The 21,070-nt window shown below is 40.1% G+C and overlaps 1 protein-coding gene across 1 annotated transcript; it reads left to right on the top strand.

The window, feature by feature from the left end:
- The first annotated feature begins 1,363 nt into the window (after nucleotides 1-1,363).
- Nucleotides 1,364-19,758, top strand: LOC142951977 (uncharacterized). The gene is made up of 7 exons (XM_076093923.1): nucleotides 1,364-4,533; nucleotides 4,904-5,034; nucleotides 5,304-5,404; nucleotides 6,308-6,456; nucleotides 7,238-7,466; nucleotides 8,055-8,275; nucleotides 18,301-19,758. The coding sequence occupies exons 2-7, from the start codon at nucleotides 4,916-4,918 to the stop codon at nucleotides 18,466-18,468; spliced, it is 987 nt and encodes a 328-aa protein (XP_075950038.1). The 5' UTR covers nucleotides 1,364-4,533; nucleotides 4,904-4,915; the 3' UTR covers nucleotides 18,469-19,758.
- Nucleotides 19,759-21,070: the final 1,312 nt, after the last annotated feature.

Genomic DNA, 21,070 nt, shown 5'->3' with positions numbered 1-21,070 from the left:
CACGAGCACATTAGCATTAGCTCCCCGAGGGTCTAGCGTAACCACATACTGACACAAACAACTGAACCGTACCCTTCCCTCAGCCAGGAAGATATGTGGAAACCAAAGCAGGCAGGGCTCAGTCGACTCCAGTGCTCCTCTGCACCGTATAAATTAAATGTTGTTTATTGTGATTATTCCATCGCTAATGTGTCAGCTTTGTATTGTTGCTTAACTATCTTCCTAAAGACAGCTTTTCCTCATCTCCAAGTTTACATGAAATACAAAACTACGTTTATAAGATCCGTCTGTAAAAGCCAAAAATGATCACGTCCTGTATTGTTGTTGTTGTTGTTGTTGTTAACTGAGTGGCCTTTAATAGAGTACACATTTCCTCTATCAAATACATTGTGTCCCCCCTCATTGTGTAGGAGGCTGTAATTACAAATTGGACACATATGGTTCAATTTAGCACTCTAATGAGAATCTTGAAAAGCTGGGTGCGAGTGAAGGGCCCCCTTTTGTCTACGGGATTCCCATCTGGACCCTTGAAAAGCATGAAATGAATCATATTCATTCGTCGTCAGTAACTGATTGTGGATCTGTAACTACGTGATAAATGTATTACGCGCATCTAAAATAGAGACCATTTTATTTCCTATTTACCAACTTCCTGTAGAGTCCAGATTACATGTATCTAAATGCAATTCAATGTTCCCACAGAATATCTCTTTCACATTATTATTATTATTATGTCTTTATCATTTCTGTTGCTTTATTACTTGGCTCCTGTTGTGTAAAGTCAATTAGGGTATTCATGTATGTAATACTGATGTACCCACACTGAGGCTTTGTGATCGGCTCAATGATGCCTTTCATTGCAGCCTGTAGATGGCAACACTAGGCTTCTTCATTCTTTGTAGTAATTATTAAAGAGCATATACATACATACTTTACTACACACAGTCATTTTTCAAAAAACAATATACCTAAATGAAGTAGTAATACATTTTTCAGAGTAGCAATACAATGTTTATCTTTTGTTTGCCTTCCTTTAGAGGTCGCTATGGTAAATAAATATAGAGTAACTGAACCAAAACCTAATCCCAGATTTTAGCCTCAATGGAAGCTACTTTCGGAGAACATAGACAAACCAGTTGAAATGCAAAGTTGAGGACGAGGCAAAGATGTTATTTGAAACTGCATCCAGGGCATCATAAAGAAATGCTCATTATTTATATGAACTAGTCCCTCTATCCGTTTATAGCCTGAAGACATAAAAGTAAGCTTATTTTCCTACAACAAATGCTCAACTAATCTCCAGTTGTTTTTGTAATAATGTTGTTTTAACATGTTGTCCTCCTCAGTACTTATGCAGTTGGTGTTTATGCTGTCCATCGGCAGCTAGTCGAGGTCCTCTTCCCACAGCGACAGCCCGGCTGGTTCAGCTTTGCAGGTTGATTGGACCGCCTCTTCACTGCCAACGACTGCACCCGGCAGGTAGCAAAGGCCTTTCAGCAGGGCCAGCCTGCATCAATCAACTTAGTTAGAGGGCTCTTTCTGTAATTGCCAACTATTACAATATGTGGCACGAGAGGTTCAACACTATTTTCAAACATGATGAAATGGCATCAAGGCCTCCTCTCACATCCAGGGATAATTGAACAATTAAACTTTAGCATACAAATTACCTCTTCATATGGCACAGCTAATTACTGAGGCAGGCCAGTCACAATGAAGGTTTTTCACGCTTCATTTTTTGAGCCCATGGTTTAACTGTTTTAACTACATCAGTGGGATTATTAGTTATTTAGTTTTGTTAGTTATTTCACATTCAGCAAATTAGCAAAAAATGGGTTCTCTGATCTCATTTATAGAGTATTATTCTGAATACCTCTTTTCAGCACCCATGCGTTTTCAGGTGAAATGGTCATAATTATACAGGGGATTGAGACCCGGGAACATTTCCAGACCATTTACTTCAGGTCATCCATCTGTGACCCCTATGAAATATCTCCATTAGACAGGATTTAAATCACCCGGTTTGATTGGGGCAGTTAAGCTCTTCATACTCTTCACTGTAAAATGCTAATTCTCCCCGAAAGGAATGGACAAGAATCCTCTGAGAGCATATGGAGAATCTCTCATATTAATAATTCAAAGGAAATGAGCAAAAATTAGTGAGCAGAGTATCAGCCGTGTCATGTAGCCATTACTTCTGCAAATGAGATATTTGATTTGAAGGATTGAGAATGGAAATATCACCAGCGTGAAAAATTATTATCTTTTTTTTTTTTTTTTTTTTTTTTTTTTTAAACTTAACTAGAAACTGAATATCATCTGCTTGTACTAGCAGTCCGATTCTGACAAATACATGAAATTCATATACTATCATTCTCCAGATTATACTTACCCTTTATACTGTCTATTCAACACTAGCTAAGCCCACCCCCAAGTATGAACTCTGATGTCTATTTACTCTTTAGAGGGGACCTGAAAACCCTCAGCAACTCATCAAACACACAGCGGAGCTCTTCAGGTGCATTAGGTGAAAACAACATTAACGCAACGGTAGATGCAAGGCTTCGGGAACCACTTGAAGCATGCGGTGGACCTGAAGTAGGCCTGTATTTCAGCCCATGACAAAAAGGCTGAAGACAATATGGCTCTTAGAGCAGCAGTACGTATAACGACACTAAAATAAGCAGCTGCTAATTCATCTGTGAAATACTTCACGTCGTTATTTTGGTGAGCCTAATGCCTAAAAGGAACACAACATGCAGCCAGTGTAAAGTTTGTGGCAGACAAACATGCTCTCATGACCATGTTTGACACCATAAACTCCTCGTCGGTGGACAGTCAGAGATGAGACAGATTATGAATTTGATATTAACTCCAACCGAAAAAGGCCAAACTGGGAGCACGGGGCACATTTAATATCTAAACACACACACAAGTCATTTGCAAGTTCCAATACAAACTGATTATATGTGTTGATACGTGAAGGCAAGAGATGAAAATGATAAAACGTATCATGAGGCGGTGATTGTAGACAATATTAAACTGCACAAGGAAGCTTTTGTTCTCAAATTCCTGCAGCAGTTCAGCCAGTATTGCCTCTGCTTTAATTTAATATCTATTTATTTTACTCCATTGTATGGGTTTTATTGAGGTTGCGCCTGCTTTTATCGCCCCGATCTCAACCAGAAGTGAAGGTCAGAGGAGGCAGAGTGCCTCTGTTTATTGGCTTCCATTGAGCCCATATGAGCTGATTTGGCTATCTGCTCTTGATATTAAGCTCTTTCATGGTATTTGGTGCTATCCGGATATTGTTTATCACCATATTGAGATATTCCGTGTGTATTTACTGCTGAATTAAATATTGTTCATCACTTTTGTAATATCCTCTCAGTAGGCTCATGCAGGATGTGAGGATTCTTCAGGACGTGCAAGCAAATCCTTACGCAGAGCATCTATGAGCTCAAGGGGGGGGAACAACACAATATGCAGTACATTTCATTAGTATTCTCCCATATGCTATGAAATGTAAAATCTTATTATTTTCAGCCAACTGTTCTCTGACTTTTCTACATCATTGTGATAAGTCTACTCTTTGTACTCTCAAGGGTTACCTGAATAACAACTGTAACTTGCAAAGCTATATAAAATGTATCATCTACCTTGGAATGCATGTAATACTACCTCAACGTTGATCCAAGTTTACAGGCTGGCTCTCTGAATTATTCCACATTTATCTTTTAAGGCCAGACTGAGAAATATCAGTGACTTATCCATCTTTCAGTCACAATAGTTTGTCGAGTGTGTTTGCTTTAAAACGATGGCTATAGATTGTTTATATTCTCTTATTTTTTGGGGATGTGAAGTCTGAATCTGAACTAGGCCTAACTTTTTTATTTTTTATTTTTATAGAGACTTCTTTCAATCTGTATGAGCAACGGATTTATAATGAAAATACCCAAATTGTTGACACAATGTGCAGGTTCGAAGTTCATTATTCAATTGTAAATGTTCAAATTTCCATTTTTTTTTGGAGCTGGAGATACAAGGTTTTTAAATCAGACAGCAAGAGTAAACTCCTTCATCACATTGAGTAGGGCACTTTTGATACTAGAGTACATTCATAAATACTTCCAGTTTGGCTCCGTGAAGTATTTTTCCACTGTGGTGTTGTGTATTTACTCCACCACAGCTTGTCATGCAGACTATCGGTCCAAAGCATCACATGGGAATAACAGGAATCGCACAAACACTGCGGGACTAAGTGACGTGTCCTGACGTCATGTCCCCGTATGCGAAATACGATGCTGCAGGTGGCACCACGTGGTATGTTGTTTACGTCTTCCAGGAACATTGGCAGTGCGGCTGGAGAGCCGAGGAGGCGGCGGTGAAATTGTGAAATAGCTTTCCTGGATCGAGTTACGTTGCTCAGCATTTGGAAAGAGACCCGTAGACTTTGACGTCGCGAAAATGTCGAGCTGAATTCCCTCGTTTTTCCTCTTGAACGGCTCTTTAAGCAGCGCGAGACTCCCATCAGTATGTATTGTTATTGTTTTAGAGCTCGTGCCAGACTTGTCTTTTACTCTTTGTTCTCTCTACAGAGTCCTCGAGATCAAGTGTCGTCATCAACGCTGTAAAGCCTGAATGTAGCAGTTAGCATGCTTTTCAAGCACAAGAGCAATTAAGATAATGTTTTATATTTAATCTGTTTTAGTTTAACAAGTTGGATTTGGCTACAACAACATGTTCAGTATTGTCTAAACACCATGTTGGCACCATTTTGTTACTGAGGAAAGCCAAAACCTAAAGCTATGAATGCATTTCCCTCAGTAACATTGTTGTTTTACTGAATATGTTGCCTTTTATTCAAACTGCTTCATACGTTAATGTTGTTGGTTTTTTTCAGATAAAGACTAGAATGCCTCAGCTTGGAAGTCTGTTCACACAGTTTCATCTCAGCTCCAAAGCTTCAGAAAGTGCTCAAAGGCAAAGCCCACATCAGACACCAACACTACCTGACTTTATACAACATGTCAGGTAAGCATTGTGTATGTGTGACGTCTCATTGATAAATATGTTTATATAAGTAACAGGATTGTTTGTAGTGATGATGAACCTCACTCTGCAGTTCCCATTAGCCCTACAGCATCTTCCAGCTTATTGTTTTGGTTTTACAGCCACCACTTTACTGTTATGCTCTAATAAACTTAGTTATAAAAAATAAAAGCTGCTGTACACTGCCTGCCCAAACGACAGACAGGCAAAGTTAGCGACTAGCTTTTTTTTTACATGTACTTTTACTATAGGAAACTCACCGGGATAAGGAAGGAAGACGTCTACGGCCATCTGCGTATCCGCGACCAGTTTCAGGCCGCCAAAGATGACATCAACATTGTTATCCTCACAGGTTGGTATCTAGAATAAAATGGCCTTTCATTAAAACAATCTGCACAGTAAATCTATATAATACAGATTTTTTTTTTTGGTGTAGGATTCAATATTATCTGAATGTTGGTTTTCATAATATTGAGATATTTCTTAAACTTTAGTTTTTTCCAGGTCTTTAAGGCTGAGTCACTGCAGACATTTTCTTGTCACAGCAGGAGAAGCGCAGGTGTTACTGATAACACTAACGATGGCTTTGCTCTACAGGCTCTTTTCACAGCAGCCTTTTTTAACGTGGCATTGCAGAGTTAACACAGGTGTAATCAATAACATTAATTAAGGCCCTGTTGGCTATAGGGGGACCAGGGCCCTGCATGTGCATGCTGCCTCACTGGAATGACTGTGAGACACTAAATAGAACCATTATTAATTTGATCATTTACTCCTGTGTTTACCCTGCCGTGACACGTCAAAATGGCCGCTGTGAAAAGGGCCTATTAAAGTGTCCCTGTAAGCCAGCATGAAGAATACCAGCACGATCAAACTGCAGGCGCTAAATGGAATTCAGTCATCCATAGTGTTATTGTTTCCCACTGTGACGTGTCAAAATGTCTTCATATTCACATTACAGATTTGTTCGACAGTGTTGCAAACGCACCAATAGTGATCACAATATTATGTATTCCCTTATGTATTTGAGGTATTACAATCCAATTATTTATACATACATAAATATTTTAGCTAATAAATTTGCAGAAAATGTTTTGTATCACAATACATAGCGCTATCGTGATATATATAATTAACGGTGATGGAGGATTTCATCCATTTTTTCCTTGAGGTCTTGAGTACAGAATTAGCGACAGCATCTGTGGTATTCTGTCTCAGTAAAACCTCACTAATGTTTTCTTTTTTTTACTAAAAGGCCAGGGGATCTTCTGCATAGATGTAAAACCCTGGAGAGGCACAGTGTCCGCTCACAACAAGACCTGGCACGTGCAAGTGAAGGAAGAGGACCAAAACTTTACCAATACCTGCATTGAGCAGATTGAAGATCCCGTCAAAGCTATCATGGTAAAAAACGAAATAAGACACATTTAGCTGAAATGTCGAAATACCATCATGAAAACCTAAATGTCAAACTGTCTGGCACTCTTGTGTCCAAGGTCCAATCAGTTGTCCAGGACATTGTTGTCATCTGAACTCCAGCCGGGTGAAGAGATTCTGAGTCACCATAACAATTTATATGGAAATTTCAAACACTACAACGGGGCTTCCCAAACTTTCTAAGTGGTCGCTCTTCATTTGAAAGGCCATAATTATATTCAGAAAGGGGGTGAAAGCAGGCAGGTGCCTAAACACAGCTGTCACCTTATGTGCCTGGGTCTGTCAGGAGTCATTCATTTCCATCTCTATAGACGCTCAGTTTGGACTGAGAGCTTGACAGAAGAGCCTGATGGCAAACACACACCGCATTGTTTAAATAGTTCTGCTTGAATCGGCACGTATTAACTTAGTTATTCTACACAAAGCAGATACAGATTCACCGTCTGGGCCAATTTAAAGTTGTATAATTTCTATAAGTGGGTCCTTTTTTTATTTTATTGAAAAGTGGACATCTGCATTTGTGTGTCTTTTATGTCATTAAATAACTGTTTATCACAGAGGCATCCTGTGTGAATGTTAGCACATCTGACAAATTTCTAATTTTTGGATAAAAAAACTCCCAATGCTGAAATGATCAACCAATTAAAGGATTTGTCTGTTAATTGATTATCTATAGTGGTTACTTGAAGACCTACACAGGTGTAACACTAACTGTCATTACTTGCATCCCTAAATTCTTCTCCTCTAGACCAAGACCGCTAACTTATGCAGCCATTTGCAGAGGAGCGGAGTGCCTGTGCGCCAAAGCCTCTTTTTCCCCAGGGTTCTCCTCCTCTCTCCAGACTGCGAGCTAGATGAGGAGCTGAGGAAGAGGAGGGAGCTGATCTCTCACGGCCAGACAGACGACTTCCTCAAATCTTTCAGGGAGGGCTACATGGCCTGGATATCAGATGCACTGACTCCATCCTGGCTCTCCGGTGAGCGGTTCTATAAAATATAAGCCATTAATACACAGAGGGATTCAATTGATGTTCTATTGGCGAAATCTGCAAGTGCAGTTTCCAAATCGGCTTCTTTCCAAAATCGACAGAATGAAACAGACTGTTGCACTCGTGTAAAGAAAAGTTCAACATGTTTTTAAAAAAAAACATTGAATTATCAGTGTTGTTTCTCTTCATTCTAGTGCAGTGAGTGAATCTAGTATTTCATAATAACAATTTTGAAACCGCCAATGAGTTTTGACCATGAATCGCAATGTCCCCAGTTTGAATTTTACTGAAGACCTTTGTTGGATGTCATCCCATCTCTCCCTCCAATCATTTCCTATCACCTCTCTCCTGTAGACTCTCTAAAAACGACATGAAATGCCCCAAAAGTACTCAAAATATGATAATAATCTTTCTGACCTTGCAAATGTTTTCACTTGTTTTAACTTGGTAAGAGGACTCAACAACTTGAGATGTTTTGATATATTCTTTACACTGTAATTATGATTTAAATTAAGCAATCTTTTGACAAAAATGCTACCAGGTTGCCTTTTTCCTCATTTTTATTTTGTCCTGCAGGTCGTCTGTCGTACAGGCAGATGGAGTCCGTGCGTGAAGTCCTGAGGAGGGTGGGGACGTGGGATCTGGTGAGTCTGCACTGTGGCGAGCAGCTGAAAGGAGACTTCCAGGGCTGCCAGTACATCGCTCTCAACCGACAGGAGACAGAAACGCTCGAGTTTTCCAGAGTCAAGACCCTGTCGGCTGATTCGCTGTGGGCCCTGCTGGGACACGCTCCTCAGGTCAGTCCACTGTGATGAGCCCCCAGGACCAGAGGTACAGTCTGTAGATGACAGTATGGATGCTGTGGCAACGGCTCCATATAATGTAAAGCAAAAAAAAAGGCCTACATGAACCTGAAGACCAGCAGGTGGCAGTAGTACTTTATGACTGTCTCGCTCAGTTTTCAGGCATCTTCCTCTTGTTCTGGGAACTGGAAAAACACATGTTTGATTAAGGCTGGAGGTTGCAGAACACCACAGCAATTTTACAGTTATTTGAAAACAATTAGGGACATAAAAAAAAAATTAAAAATCAAGTTATTTCTGTATACACACTCAATTTGGTGATTACAATACAATTTTGGTCAAGAGACATTTAATTAAAAAAAAATCTGGTTGTACAGTTCTTTATTTATTTAATAATCATCAAGCAAATTACATGTTTATTTATTTAGAAGTGATGCAATTAGACTAAGAGCGGTCTTTAAGAAAAAATACAATCGAGAAAAAGATGTTTTTTTACTGTTTAAAAAACATGTTTCACACTCGTCCACTCTCTCAGATCCTTTCCAATTAACACTCCCAGAGTTAATTACTGCCTAAACTCTTCAGTTTTTTATTGCGGTGTGTCACTCTGCCTGCCTGCAAGGTACTCATTAGCTCACTCGGTTGAATCAAGGCAATTGCGCGGCCATTAAATGTGAATAAGCATCATTTGAGCTTATTCACGTTCTCTGATCGGTTGATAATAATTGTTTATGTTATTGGAAGGTAATGATTTGGCTAATTGGTTACATGTTGTCTCTCCAGGTGGTATGAAAGGTAATCTTAACTGTCAATGTGGCAATAAATGTAAGTGTTGCAGTGGTTGATGATATTTACACAAAATTATAATTTAGTTTTCGGTTTCATTTTTTTTGCCTGAAATCACTCACAACCATTGAATTTGTTTTGCGACGGTGCTTCAATACTACTTGTAAGAGAAATTAGTTGAATGAAGTAATTGTTACACAGTCAAAGGTCAGAGCTCTTAAGGTCCAGTGGGTACGACCCCTGGTCAGCATCCATTACGGATTTCGCACCCACCCTCAGCACCAAAACACTCAGTCCGGGTTTTCCTTTCAGACTCCTCTCAGGCTTTAGTTCACACCCCCCACCCCAAAAATCCAGACTGTATGTACTCTCGCCTCCAGCTGCTGTGTATTTGATACATGACCCAACAATCATTAGACGGTCTCCAGCGGGCCCTTTTCTTGCCCAAGGGGACACACACGGTGACAACAAAATATATTATTTTCAAAGAAATATTTGTAAATGGAGGCAGTGTGAGGCGAACCCCCACCCAAACATCACACAGAAATGTGACTTGGAGAATATATGGTAAATATTCTGCTACCCCACTTAGCATGTTCAAATACAAACATACATACATATGTGTTTCCCATTATCAGATTCCAAGCATTTAGCTGCAAACCACAAGAAGAAATAGATTCTGCCCCTGGATTCGTACGAAACTTAACATTTGCTCTTTTGGACTCCACGACTGTGTCGCCCAATCATCAGACCAAAAAAAAAAAAAAGAAGAAGTATCCTCGCTCGTGTGCAGCAGCTGCGAGGGGAAGCTTGGGGGGTGGCAAAGAAACTTGATAGCTCCCCCAGGCGTATTTTCAGAGCCCAGAAATAATGCATGCTTTTTGATTTGTTACTTGTAAACACACAGGATAGAAGATCTGCGATATGAGCCACGGTTTCACTCGGGCATCTGTTTGGTTGTAAGAGGTGGCACCAGATGCATCCACAAAGCCACCGTGGAGGCACTAGGTGTGTTTTCTGTGGGCTCAGTCGATTACTCTGCGGAGAATGGGATGTCTACATGTCCCCAAAGTGGAGAATGATTGAGTAGAGTGGCTGTAATTTATTAATTATGGTCTATATTCTTAGACCACGGGTCTGGCTTCATTCAATTTGTATGGATTGAGGGGTAATTACGTTGGGTGTGTGTGTGTGTCAGGGAGAGAGAGAGAGAGAGAGAAAGAGCTAAGGATCTATTCATGTCATAATTTAAAGTGCAGGTTACTTATATTGTTCATCTTCATGTCGTCTCCTCTTCTGAAATTTGACTTCATGACTTCTTTGTACCAGTTTATATAATCCGGATTATTGAGGAGGAGTAGTAATGGAGCCCTCGTGTTTAAAAAAAAGTCTCCTTACTCTCGGTCAGCATATAGAGTGTCTAGTAATTGCATAGCTGAGAAACAACAATTGTGTTCCTACGAGCGTAACTTGACTACTTCACCATGTCAGCTGATTAATAGAGGCGAAGCCAGCAGGCGAAAGGCTGCAAATATACTGCCAACATCTCGGCTAACAACTAATCAGACTTCGGTTACCGTAGGTACAGCTCGTCTTTCTGACCGTCTACAGATTCCGCACAGATGTAGCTTGTTAATTTAACTCCGCGCTGACATTCCTCTCCGTTTGGCCATCTCCCAGGCAGCACGCGTCACAGAGCCTGTAATGGACGGCCTACCGTGCGCCCGGGTGCTTAGCACAGAGAAGGCGGAGAGGGGAGACATCAACTGCTTTGTGGTGATAATGAATGGAGGCACACAAAAGGCCAGGAGATGGCCATTTACAAAGCCTGCAAATTCTGCTGTCTAAATAGATAATAATGGCAGCCGCTGCAGCTTTTTGGTCTCTTTTTATGTGGAGAAAAATAAGTATTTTATCCATTAAAAGAAAATATATGCAGCACCCATTTCTATTGATTATAAACCATTTGTAAGAATCATTCACATATATGGCAGAATCCTTTTATGTGCTGTATAAAATGTTATTTGCTAAACAAATTAGAATATGAACATGGCAGTGCCTGTCATTTCTCTAAAAGCCTGTGTACTTGTGAGTGGATGCTGTTGGACCGCACAAACAACACAGACGTATGTATTTTCAGTTGCCAAGAAAAAGATCCTTAAAAGTTGTTTCACCGACTGAGTGCACTTTATCAGATTGTCAGCCCCTCAGAGTTCAGTGTTCATCGGGTTCATCAAGAACCCAACTAGTGGAAGAATGATTTCTGTACTGAAGAAAAGAACACCGAAGAATTTCCCAGAAAGAAAAAGATCTCTTCGTTGTGTTATTTCAACAAAAATGAAAATTGTGGGGAAATTACCGGCGATGTTCAGATTTCTGTAATTGCAGCATCGCTCTCGAAAGGAAACTGGAATTGCAAATAATTTGCACCCGAGTGTGTGTAGGAAGCTACAGAGGAAAGCTAACCATGCAATTACACACGAGAAGGGTGCTGCAGATTCACAAGTGTCTGTAATGAACTAGTGAAGACACCAGCACTCGTACACTGGAAGGCAATGATAAAAAGCTGCCTTGTAATAGCGTGTGATTAAACTTGGTAAAATCTATTTTTTCACTCGAGCACTATGCCACTGTGAAGAGTCCCGTGGAGAGATTCTGCATCTGTCAATTTGAAGATGACTCGATGTGTTTCCTCCAAATTCATCACCCGGCATGTAATACCAGTCATGTTTGAGGGCTCTCCACGCGCTCTTTTGTTAATTTAGTTAAACATCATCCAGTAGAGTTCATGTTTTACACATTCCTACTTAACACAGGTGGAGATTGAGTTTCAGTAAATTTGAATACATGTTTAAAATAAAGCTCCAGACCATTAATATTCATTACAGAATAATTTCTTTGAATGTGGAATGAGCTGTGGTTGTGCAAGACGTGGGTAATACCTGTGTATTATTATCTGTGATACCCATTAATATTCTATGTTTGTACCGAGATTTTTTTATGGTGATATACAGTACAATGATATAAAACAATAAAGGATACTATTTTATATCATTGTACTGTATATCAAGATAAAACATTGTGTAAAATATCTCGTCCTTTTTCGATATACATTCTCGTACCATCTTATCTAGCATGAGGATCAGATGCCTGTCTTTGTCATTAATGACAGTAAACTGAATATCTTTGAGTTTTTCACTACTAGGTGGATAAAACAAAGCAGTTTGACGACATCACTCTGGGCTCTGGTAAATCAGCATTATTCACTATTTTCAGACATTTAATTGACAAAATTATTAATTCAGAAAATAATGTGCAGATTACCTGGTAATGAAATAATCATTAGTTGCAACCGTGATGATGTGATCATAGCCTACTAATATGGCTCCACTGGAGCTCAATAAAGGATAGTATTTAATTATTGCCCAGACCTTTGCTATGATATATTTAAGACCAAAGAGGCTTCATACAAGATCTTTCCTATTAATGATTCTCTGACATCATCCAATTTAGCATCAAAAGCTAGATTTAGTATCTAATGGAGACTTTTCTTTGGTCACTGGCCAAGTTGTTAATTTTAACTCGGGAAGCTCAGCTATTTGTTTTGGGGAGTCAGGATATTACAGTGGTCCCCACAGTGTAGCTTGTAAGATATGATCAATAGGGATTCATGAATAATGAAGAGGCCGAGTGGAGCAGAGACACTTAATTACAGTTTCAAAAGCCATTCTCGTTAATTGAGGAGAATAAAGGTGGTGAAGTGGACTGAACGGCAACATTTTTATCTCTGACTTTATTTTTTTTTATTATTACTGAACAGAAAGACCCACGGTGATATCTAAAAAAAACGCCAGCTGGTAATTGTCAAGTTCTCACTGTTTTCTCATATTGATGCATTTCTATGTTCGACATTTAATATCATAGTTTATTTTGCGTGCACAGTCCATTTCCTCTGACCACCTGTGAGCAGACTATCGTTCTTTTAATGTGAAGGCTAATATGCTGCATATCCAGACAGTGTGTGGCCGCTGTGTGTGCAGCAGATACAGTATGTAATTGACAGCCTTGCCATCTGTTACAGTTATGTGAAATGATGGATAAACTAGTTAACAGACACTTTGGCCCATTGTCTGTTGTTTTGATAATCACCCTTAATAACGGACGGCATCAATATGGTCTTTAAACCTGATTTGGGAGTTAATGGAGTCAGATGGGGGCAGTCAGTGTATGCTCTGGGGGTAATGCTGTTAGAGATGTTCGTAAAGAGCAAATTAAATCAGTCATAGATTGTGCCCTCTCAAGTCAGCCAGACAACCAGACCCATTGAGGAGAAAAAGGAGGGGGATCCATATTTTAACCTCTCGTAGGAAATGCACTTATGTGGATGGAAATAAAGTCAGAGCTGGCTGAATGGATGTAAATGGTTATTGCCGACAGTCTAATGGCTTCCTGTTAGCTGAGGCAGGTTGGTTGGAAGCAGAGGCGTACGTAGCTATTCAGAACTTAACTAGCCATGTTTTTTTGCATTCATGACTTAAGACAAATGTAGTTAATGACGTCGTCGGTAATGTCACCAAAACAAAGTTTAGGCATCTTAATGGATGGTCCACATCTGGAGCTCAATTTTTGATGTTTGAGCATTTCATGCGGGAAGTATTGTGAAGTGATTTGTCGAGCAAGACGATAATGGACTGATTCCTTTCTGGGGATTCATTTACTCTCCTTTTAGCGCTGAAATGCTTCGTCGATAAATAAATATATTGGTGAACAGAAAATGATGCGACGGCAATATTGATTCCAATTAACTTTTAGCAAAGAAAAATGCTAAACATTCGCTGGTTACAGATTCATAAATGTGAGGATTTCCTGCTTTTCTCTGTCTTATATCATTATAAAATTCATACCTGCTGCTTTTGATCTCGTGGTTGGTCAACACAAGCAGTTTGAAGATTGCAATTATTTACTTTCAGTTAATGAAAATGTGTTTGTTTTTTAATGAATTCATAAGAAAACAGCCTTTTCCCATTTTAGCAGGTAGGGATGCAAAGATGTGTTCTTTGCACTGATGCACAAGTTATATATTATGAAACAGTCATAGATTATATTGAATTGAAAAAGAAAAACAAGTTGTATTGAATTGCATCGTCAAAACGTGACATCTTCATCTAATTGCAGATAATCCAGTGATTCACACCTCTCTCAGCAGGTTGTTGATTTATTCCCCCAGTGAGCCAAACCACACAGTGTTTACCTAATTGCCTCATTAAATACATCCAAAACCTCCACCACTGTTGACTGCTCCCATCGCATTTGGCGCGTCGACAAAGATGTTTGCTGCACCAGAGGTGTGTTACTCGGTGTTCCTCCCCATCTGTGTCTGGTGAGACACGGCGTGGAACAAAGAGCCCGTCGTCTGAAGCTGGTGTGGCGTTACGCTCACTCAGAGTTCACCTGAAACACTGCACCCATGGCTCCAGGTAACAGCCCCTGCTGACTGATACCCCGCTGGGATTCTTTGACTTTATCGGGAGAGGAATCTGAACTTTGTGAATGGCAATACACACAGGTGGTGACACGTCCCTACCCAATTACACAGTTCCTCACATTATTCACATTCGTCAGACCTGTCAGACCTATAATCACATTTATACTTAAACAATTAGATCAGTGTGAAGTCACGATGCAAGTTTATTGGGTTTTATTTTCTAATTAAAAGAAGTAATTTGGGATGTTTGACACCAAAGTGGTTGAGAATCTGTGCCACGAACATCCCTACAGGTGGAAGATAAACGAACCAGTGAGAACCCTATCAGCTGTTTGTTAGGAGACGTTAGAATGAGCTGTCGTCTTGAGTTTAAGAGGGTGAAAGGTGAACAGTGAACCAGAGGCAGGATTTATGACTGTTAGCAGACGGTAAATAAGAAGACGGGAGTTTGTCTCGTTGAAATGTGAGGAGTGATGTCATTCACACCACTCCCCCCCCCCCCCCCCCGACACTGAAAGTGAGAGGCGGATCAGGGGTAGACTCCGTTAGGTGAGCTCTTAGCCCTTTGTGTGACACCCAACCTTAGCCCCAAGGGTCCTGTCCTCACCATTAAGTGTTACACACACACACACATTCAGGCCTGTCTGTGCTTGGAATGGTAATGATTCTCGTACACTCGTGGACATGTCACAGTCAAAAGGGAGACATTATTTTTTAGCAACTATTGATCTATTGTCTGGTTGATGGACGTGCAGCTGTGACATGCTACATTTAAGTGTAGGATGCAGGTTGCACTTTGAATAATGCTTTTTTTCCATGTGAGCAGCTCCTTTACACTTTGTTATTCTACTGTAAGTTAGATACAGTATCGTCTTTACCCTCAGACACTTGCCGCGAGTGGCTGAGAGGTTAACATGCAGTGACAGTTACTGTACCTGACACACCATCTCTGCTGAACAACACCTGGCAGGCAGGTTGTCTAGACCACACAGAACTCTCCTCTTTGAGCTTTTGCCAAAGACAACTGCATGCTTCCTTCCTGTATGTGGCACAACACGATCAATGCGGCAGGTAATCAAACCTGTTTTTTAATTATACGGTATTTCCTTGTAGCGTTTCTGATTGGCATTCTATGTTTTGGATAAAACATCTTAAGTTTGAGCCATAGATGTCTTAATTGTGTGGTTCACAGTGAATATGTTGGTATAGGATACGTTCATTTTAGCCTAAATGATTCTCTGTCTCCTCCAGGTATTATTGGTACATTCCCAATAATATATAACAATTATAATATATAAGAATTATATATAAAATGTTCTTTGTTCTTTTGATTTCATATGATTTTCTAAAGACCGGTTTCCAGATTGTTGTAGGCAGTTTGACGAGGAGTTATTTACACATTTGTGCAAACTGTAACTACTGAGTGCATCGTGCAATTGTAACCAAATAAGATGTCATATGCTCATATCAACTCAAAATAATCCTGCAATTTGATTGCATTCTGCCCTCTGGCCGTTGCTACAGAAAAAGGATAAATTTAAATGGGCATAAATTCAATTCATCCACAATTCATCCTTCTACAAAAACACAATATTCTCAGACGGGGCATATTCCAAAGCAGATCAGGATCTAGATGCAGATTTCAGAACATTTTCCTTAATGAAAATAGCATTTAAAGGATTGTTCAGCCTTTATGGAGGTAAATGCTTAATGGATGCTTTCCCACATAGGCAGTATGTGTGTTTCATAGCCTCTCGGGCTGTTCTTGCAATAAGAAGTGAATCTTTTTTCTTCTTCTGTCCGGGTTTGAATGTGATGCAAAAACAGTATTTTGTCTGTGCCACAAAGATGGAAGTACTCAACTTTAGTTCCATTAAATGAGTTAATTGCAGATTACCAACTATTAGGTTTGGCTGTGATTTGTTAGAATAACTCCTCTATGATGTCTTTGTGTTGGTTTATGCGCCTCTCTGCCACCAGCTGTCATGACGCTATTTGTTCATGCATCCTAAATTAAAAGACACTCATTCTGAAGTGTCTGACGCTATTGTAATACAAGCCATGTGGCATTCGACCATGGCTCCATGGCTGCAATATAAGACACAATTGTTCCGTTTTTTTGTTTTTTTTCTCGCTTTCTCCCTGTTTTAATGCGCAGTAATAAGTAAGTAAATGGTGGAAAGATGTGTGTCTGTAATGGCAGTGGCCTTTGTTGCAGATAATTAGGTTAGCAGCAAGAGTGTGCAGGTGTTGAGGGTGTGCTGTGTGCTCGTGTTGTGTTATCGACTTGCTCATATTCGTAGGCCGTCAGGGGTGTCGCACTTCCCATCAGCCCCAAAGCTCACCAACCTCTTCACTATTAAAATGATCACTTTCAATAGCAGACAAAGGAAAGAGGGAACATATCTAGTGCAGGGTATTCTCCCCACCTCTAATGCTTATCTGCCTTTTGATGTCGGCGTAATAAAAGGCCTATTGGGCTTCCACAATGACCTGCAAAATGGACAAGGGCCGATATACTGGGCTCTGACTGTCGCTACCATTAACTAAAAGGCCCAGACATTATGGAGAGCCGGGGATGAAAGAACATGGAAAAAAAATAATAATTGAAAAATTGCCTAATGCTAAAGTGAAAGAAAATGGAACTGTGAAAAGGCACTGTAATATTCTGTTATCCCCTGTAAATGCAGCCAAACAAGAGATGCAGCGAGGCATTCTTTTTGAAATGGATGTGGTTCAATTACCTGCATGTCTAAATCTAGTTAAGGCTTCTATTGTCAGGCTCAAACATAGCAGGCAGTATTGATGTAATGTTAAAGCGTATGATGGCCTACAACCTACATAAAATCAAGAGAGGTGTGACTCCATTCAAGATGTGGAGGGGAATTAAAAAAGCTCAGTGAGAACAAGGTTAATTTAATATTTATTCTGTTTCAGAAAGCCGTTCGGATCAGACATTTAGCAAGGTTGTGGAAAATATTACATATTTAATTTTTTTGAAGAGTAATTGGTTCCTAAGGAGGATCTTTGTGCAAGTATTATCTTCCAATAAAAGGAGAAGTTATTTGTTTTACCCTGTAATACATTTGGTAAATGTATATAATTAATTATTAATAAGCCTGATATATCAGAATTTTTTTTTATTAATTTATCAGTAATCGGCAATTGTTTTGCTTATCATTTGAATCATTTTAAAAGAAAAATAAGCTCACAATAGGCAGAACCAGACTGAATGTGGTTAAAAATTTAAAAATACAAAATATTTCTACTTCATTTCAATAAAAAGTTACCTGCTACTGTAATTAAAATGCTGCTGAATCAACGGTAATTACCAAAGTTAGTCCTGTGATGTCGTGGATGCCTCGCCATCTTTTACCTGCAGATCATCAAATCAATCCTTTCCAGGTAAAAATGGACCTCAAGTTTGACAGACGTTTTTATTTTATCCATTATTAAACCCTGTCCCTGTTCCAACAAGCCACAATCAATATGTTTGTACCGAACTTGAGTCTACAAGCCCACAGACAAAGCAACAGCTTGTCCACGTAGAGTTCAAATGTGAAAGTCATGAACGTCTGCTTGGCTCCAGGCAGAGGTCAGGAGGTCTCCGTCAGGGGTCTTGACCCCAGCAAAAGCCCTGAATATCCAAGAACCGCTCCCTGTTTTTCAGCCGCTTCTGTACAACACTTCACTTTATAATCTTGATTATATGTATTACCTGCTGACTTCTCTCTGTCCTACTCTGCAGGTAACGGTTAAGATGTACAAGCGTGGATCTCAGGGCTGGCTGGGAAAATCCCTGAACGCCTCCACCACCATCCCCTCCAACACTGCTGTGATCTTCAGGATCAGCGGGGAGGAAGCCGATGCCAAAATCCCAGCAAACACCATTCACAGCATCTTACTCAGCAACTGACCGTGTGTGTCAGTTGATAAAGAGGAACGCCATCACAACGTGGCTCTGCGGGGAGACGAAGCATTCTTAATTACAAGAAGAAAAGCTCCTAATTTAGCTCAAACCTACTCACGTTTTTAATGAGTGCCTTTTACTATGCAGTGTTTGCAATTTGTCATATTGTACTAAAAACACAAGTTCTGAATGTCTTTAAGTGAGCATTTATTGAAGAAAAAAAAAAAAAAAAAGAGAAGAAAAATGCCAATTTCCCTGATTCTGCGATCCTCAGTGGCAATATTATGTTAATGAAATGGTTTCAGACAATTACACTGATTAAGTTTCTCTTGTTTTGAATTTCCAGGGCTGGCCCACACTTTACACTAGCCATTAATGAATCATTATGCTCGCTGATTGTGTCACATCAGTTCCGGATTGAAGTGTTTAATGTGTTAATCGTGGCGGTTAAAAGCTGGTGGACGACTGCCTCTGTGGGTTTAACGGGCAGTGATTTATGCTCTGTTTAGAAAGTGTAACTGTGAGGTGCTTTATTAATATGCTCCACCGCACAGAGGAGACGCTAACATATTCAAGAGCGCACAAGCGTAGCCACCCGCGCCATTCATAACTGTCGGAGTCACTTTCCATCAGTTACCAGGCTTACACGGCTGCGCTAACAGCTAGCAATTGTATTTTCTTTGCCTGGTAGCGGCCAAAATGAAGTTATTTACATCGAGATATCAGTGCCTTTAGCTAATGCAATAGAAGGAGCTCTCTGTGTCGATGGTATCTCTTTGCATGGCATCTCTCATACCTGAAACATCATTACACTATACTCAAACGTCTGTTTACTGTTTCACCTGAGGGACAGATTGCACAAACAGTACCGTTCTCTTTGCATTTGTAAGTGCAGATTTTTTTAGACTCTGGTTGTTTTCAGATATTGGTCAACATTGCTTGAATGTAAAAGTGTTCTGATGAATTTATTGCTTTTGCATATTCAAACTTAAGTTCTAATGATGGTCCTGAGGAAGTGTTTTCTCCGCTACACTTGACAAACAATATTGACAATATCAGACGATCTGGGATGAGAAGGGTTGTGAGACATTGCTATATATGATTCTGAGTGGTGGGTGCATGCGGGTTAATATGAATGTTTTGCGATTTGATTTTTAACTTCGAGCACTTTCAGTATCAAGCCTACTTGATTGTTAACAATACTCTAGAGTGGAGTGATTAAAGCATGGTTGTCATGCTTTAAACATAGTTTTTATGTTTACATATATTTGTACTATCTGGTGTCATAATAAAAAATATTTTATGATTTAATGCTCCTTATTCAAAGTCACTTGTCACTACTGGGCCAGGAGGTTTCTTCAAAGCTTCATTTGGGAGATGTAGGGAATCCTTCAACGGCTGACTTTGCTCTTTGAAAGCACGCAGCACGTCTCCCGTGCGGTAAAAGTCTGGATATTAGGAATGGATGACTGGCCACGGGGACAAAGCGAACTCTGTTGGGCAGCGTGGTGGCGAGAGGGAGGGGAAGCAGAGCGGAAATGGACATGGAGATCAGACCAGAACATAGTGCGACAAGGTAACAAGGTAAAGTGATCCCAGGCTGCAATTCCTCAGGAAACTGAATCAATGAGGGTTCTGTTTAAATGGAAATCCTCCCGGATATCGAGTTTATGTGAATCTATAGCACAATAGAATTAGTTGTAAATATGTTTTCCGTTGCAGTAAACGTCTGCGTCGTATATTCTACTGCTGTTCTTACCATCTGTAAGTTGCATGTTTTGACGTCGAGAAAGACTTGGAGAGCTGGCACATCCAGGAAGTGATGAAGTAGAAGTCTTGACCCTGCAATAAGACCAGGTGTCCAACTTTGACCTCTCGCCGTTTGGCACGGTCCACAGGGTTGTCGGGTCAGGTGACTGGTTTGACCTTTCCTTTGTACAGGACATGCAACTGTAGAGCAGCCTGGACATAAAGGACAGATCCCTCTCAAATGACATTATGCGAAGGAACGAGCCACTGTCTCAACCACAGCCATTTAGTTGGAAATCCTGCACCACAGTGCTGCATTCATACGGGTCAGTACTCGAGGACATAACTGGGTTTCCCCCCCTCTCAAAAATGGTTTGAAACACTTCCTTTCACCTGCTTGAACGCAGATGCAGTAAAGACAGTTTGATCGCATTATGCGAGCGCCCCATCTTGTGCAATTTTGCTTCTTCAGCTTGACTAGCTCAAAGGTTCTGATCAGACGGAGGTCAATACACTCTTTTTAACTGTAACATTTTCTGAGATGCAAGCCTGTTTCATCTGTAAAGGGCCCTAGAGATGAGATTGTGTTGTACTGAGAGTCTAACCCCACAGGAAAAGCTGTGTTTACTGTAAGTGGGGGAACGGTTAGGAATGACTCTTGGCTCTGATTGTGCCCTGACATAAAAACAACGTGAACAGTAAAATGCATTGGAACTGTAAGTGCATTGATATTCAGCAGTTAACAATCACTTTGCGTCTCTTATCTTCATGTTATCACAGCAGCTACCACGGCTTCAAGTTTTACAAAAGTATTTCTCCTTATTGGAACTTTGACACCATTAGTGTAGCTTCATCCACA

This window comes from Anarhichas minor, unplaced genomic scaffold (genome assembly GCF_050575085.1).
Source record: "Anarhichas minor isolate MPS153535 unplaced genomic scaffold, ASM5057508v1 ptg000017l, whole genome shotgun sequence".
Classification (NCBI taxonomy): domain Eukaryota; kingdom Metazoa; phylum Chordata; class Actinopteri; order Perciformes; family Anarhichadidae; genus Anarhichas; species Anarhichas minor.
This window is presented reverse-complemented; position numbering and strand designations above follow the sequence as displayed.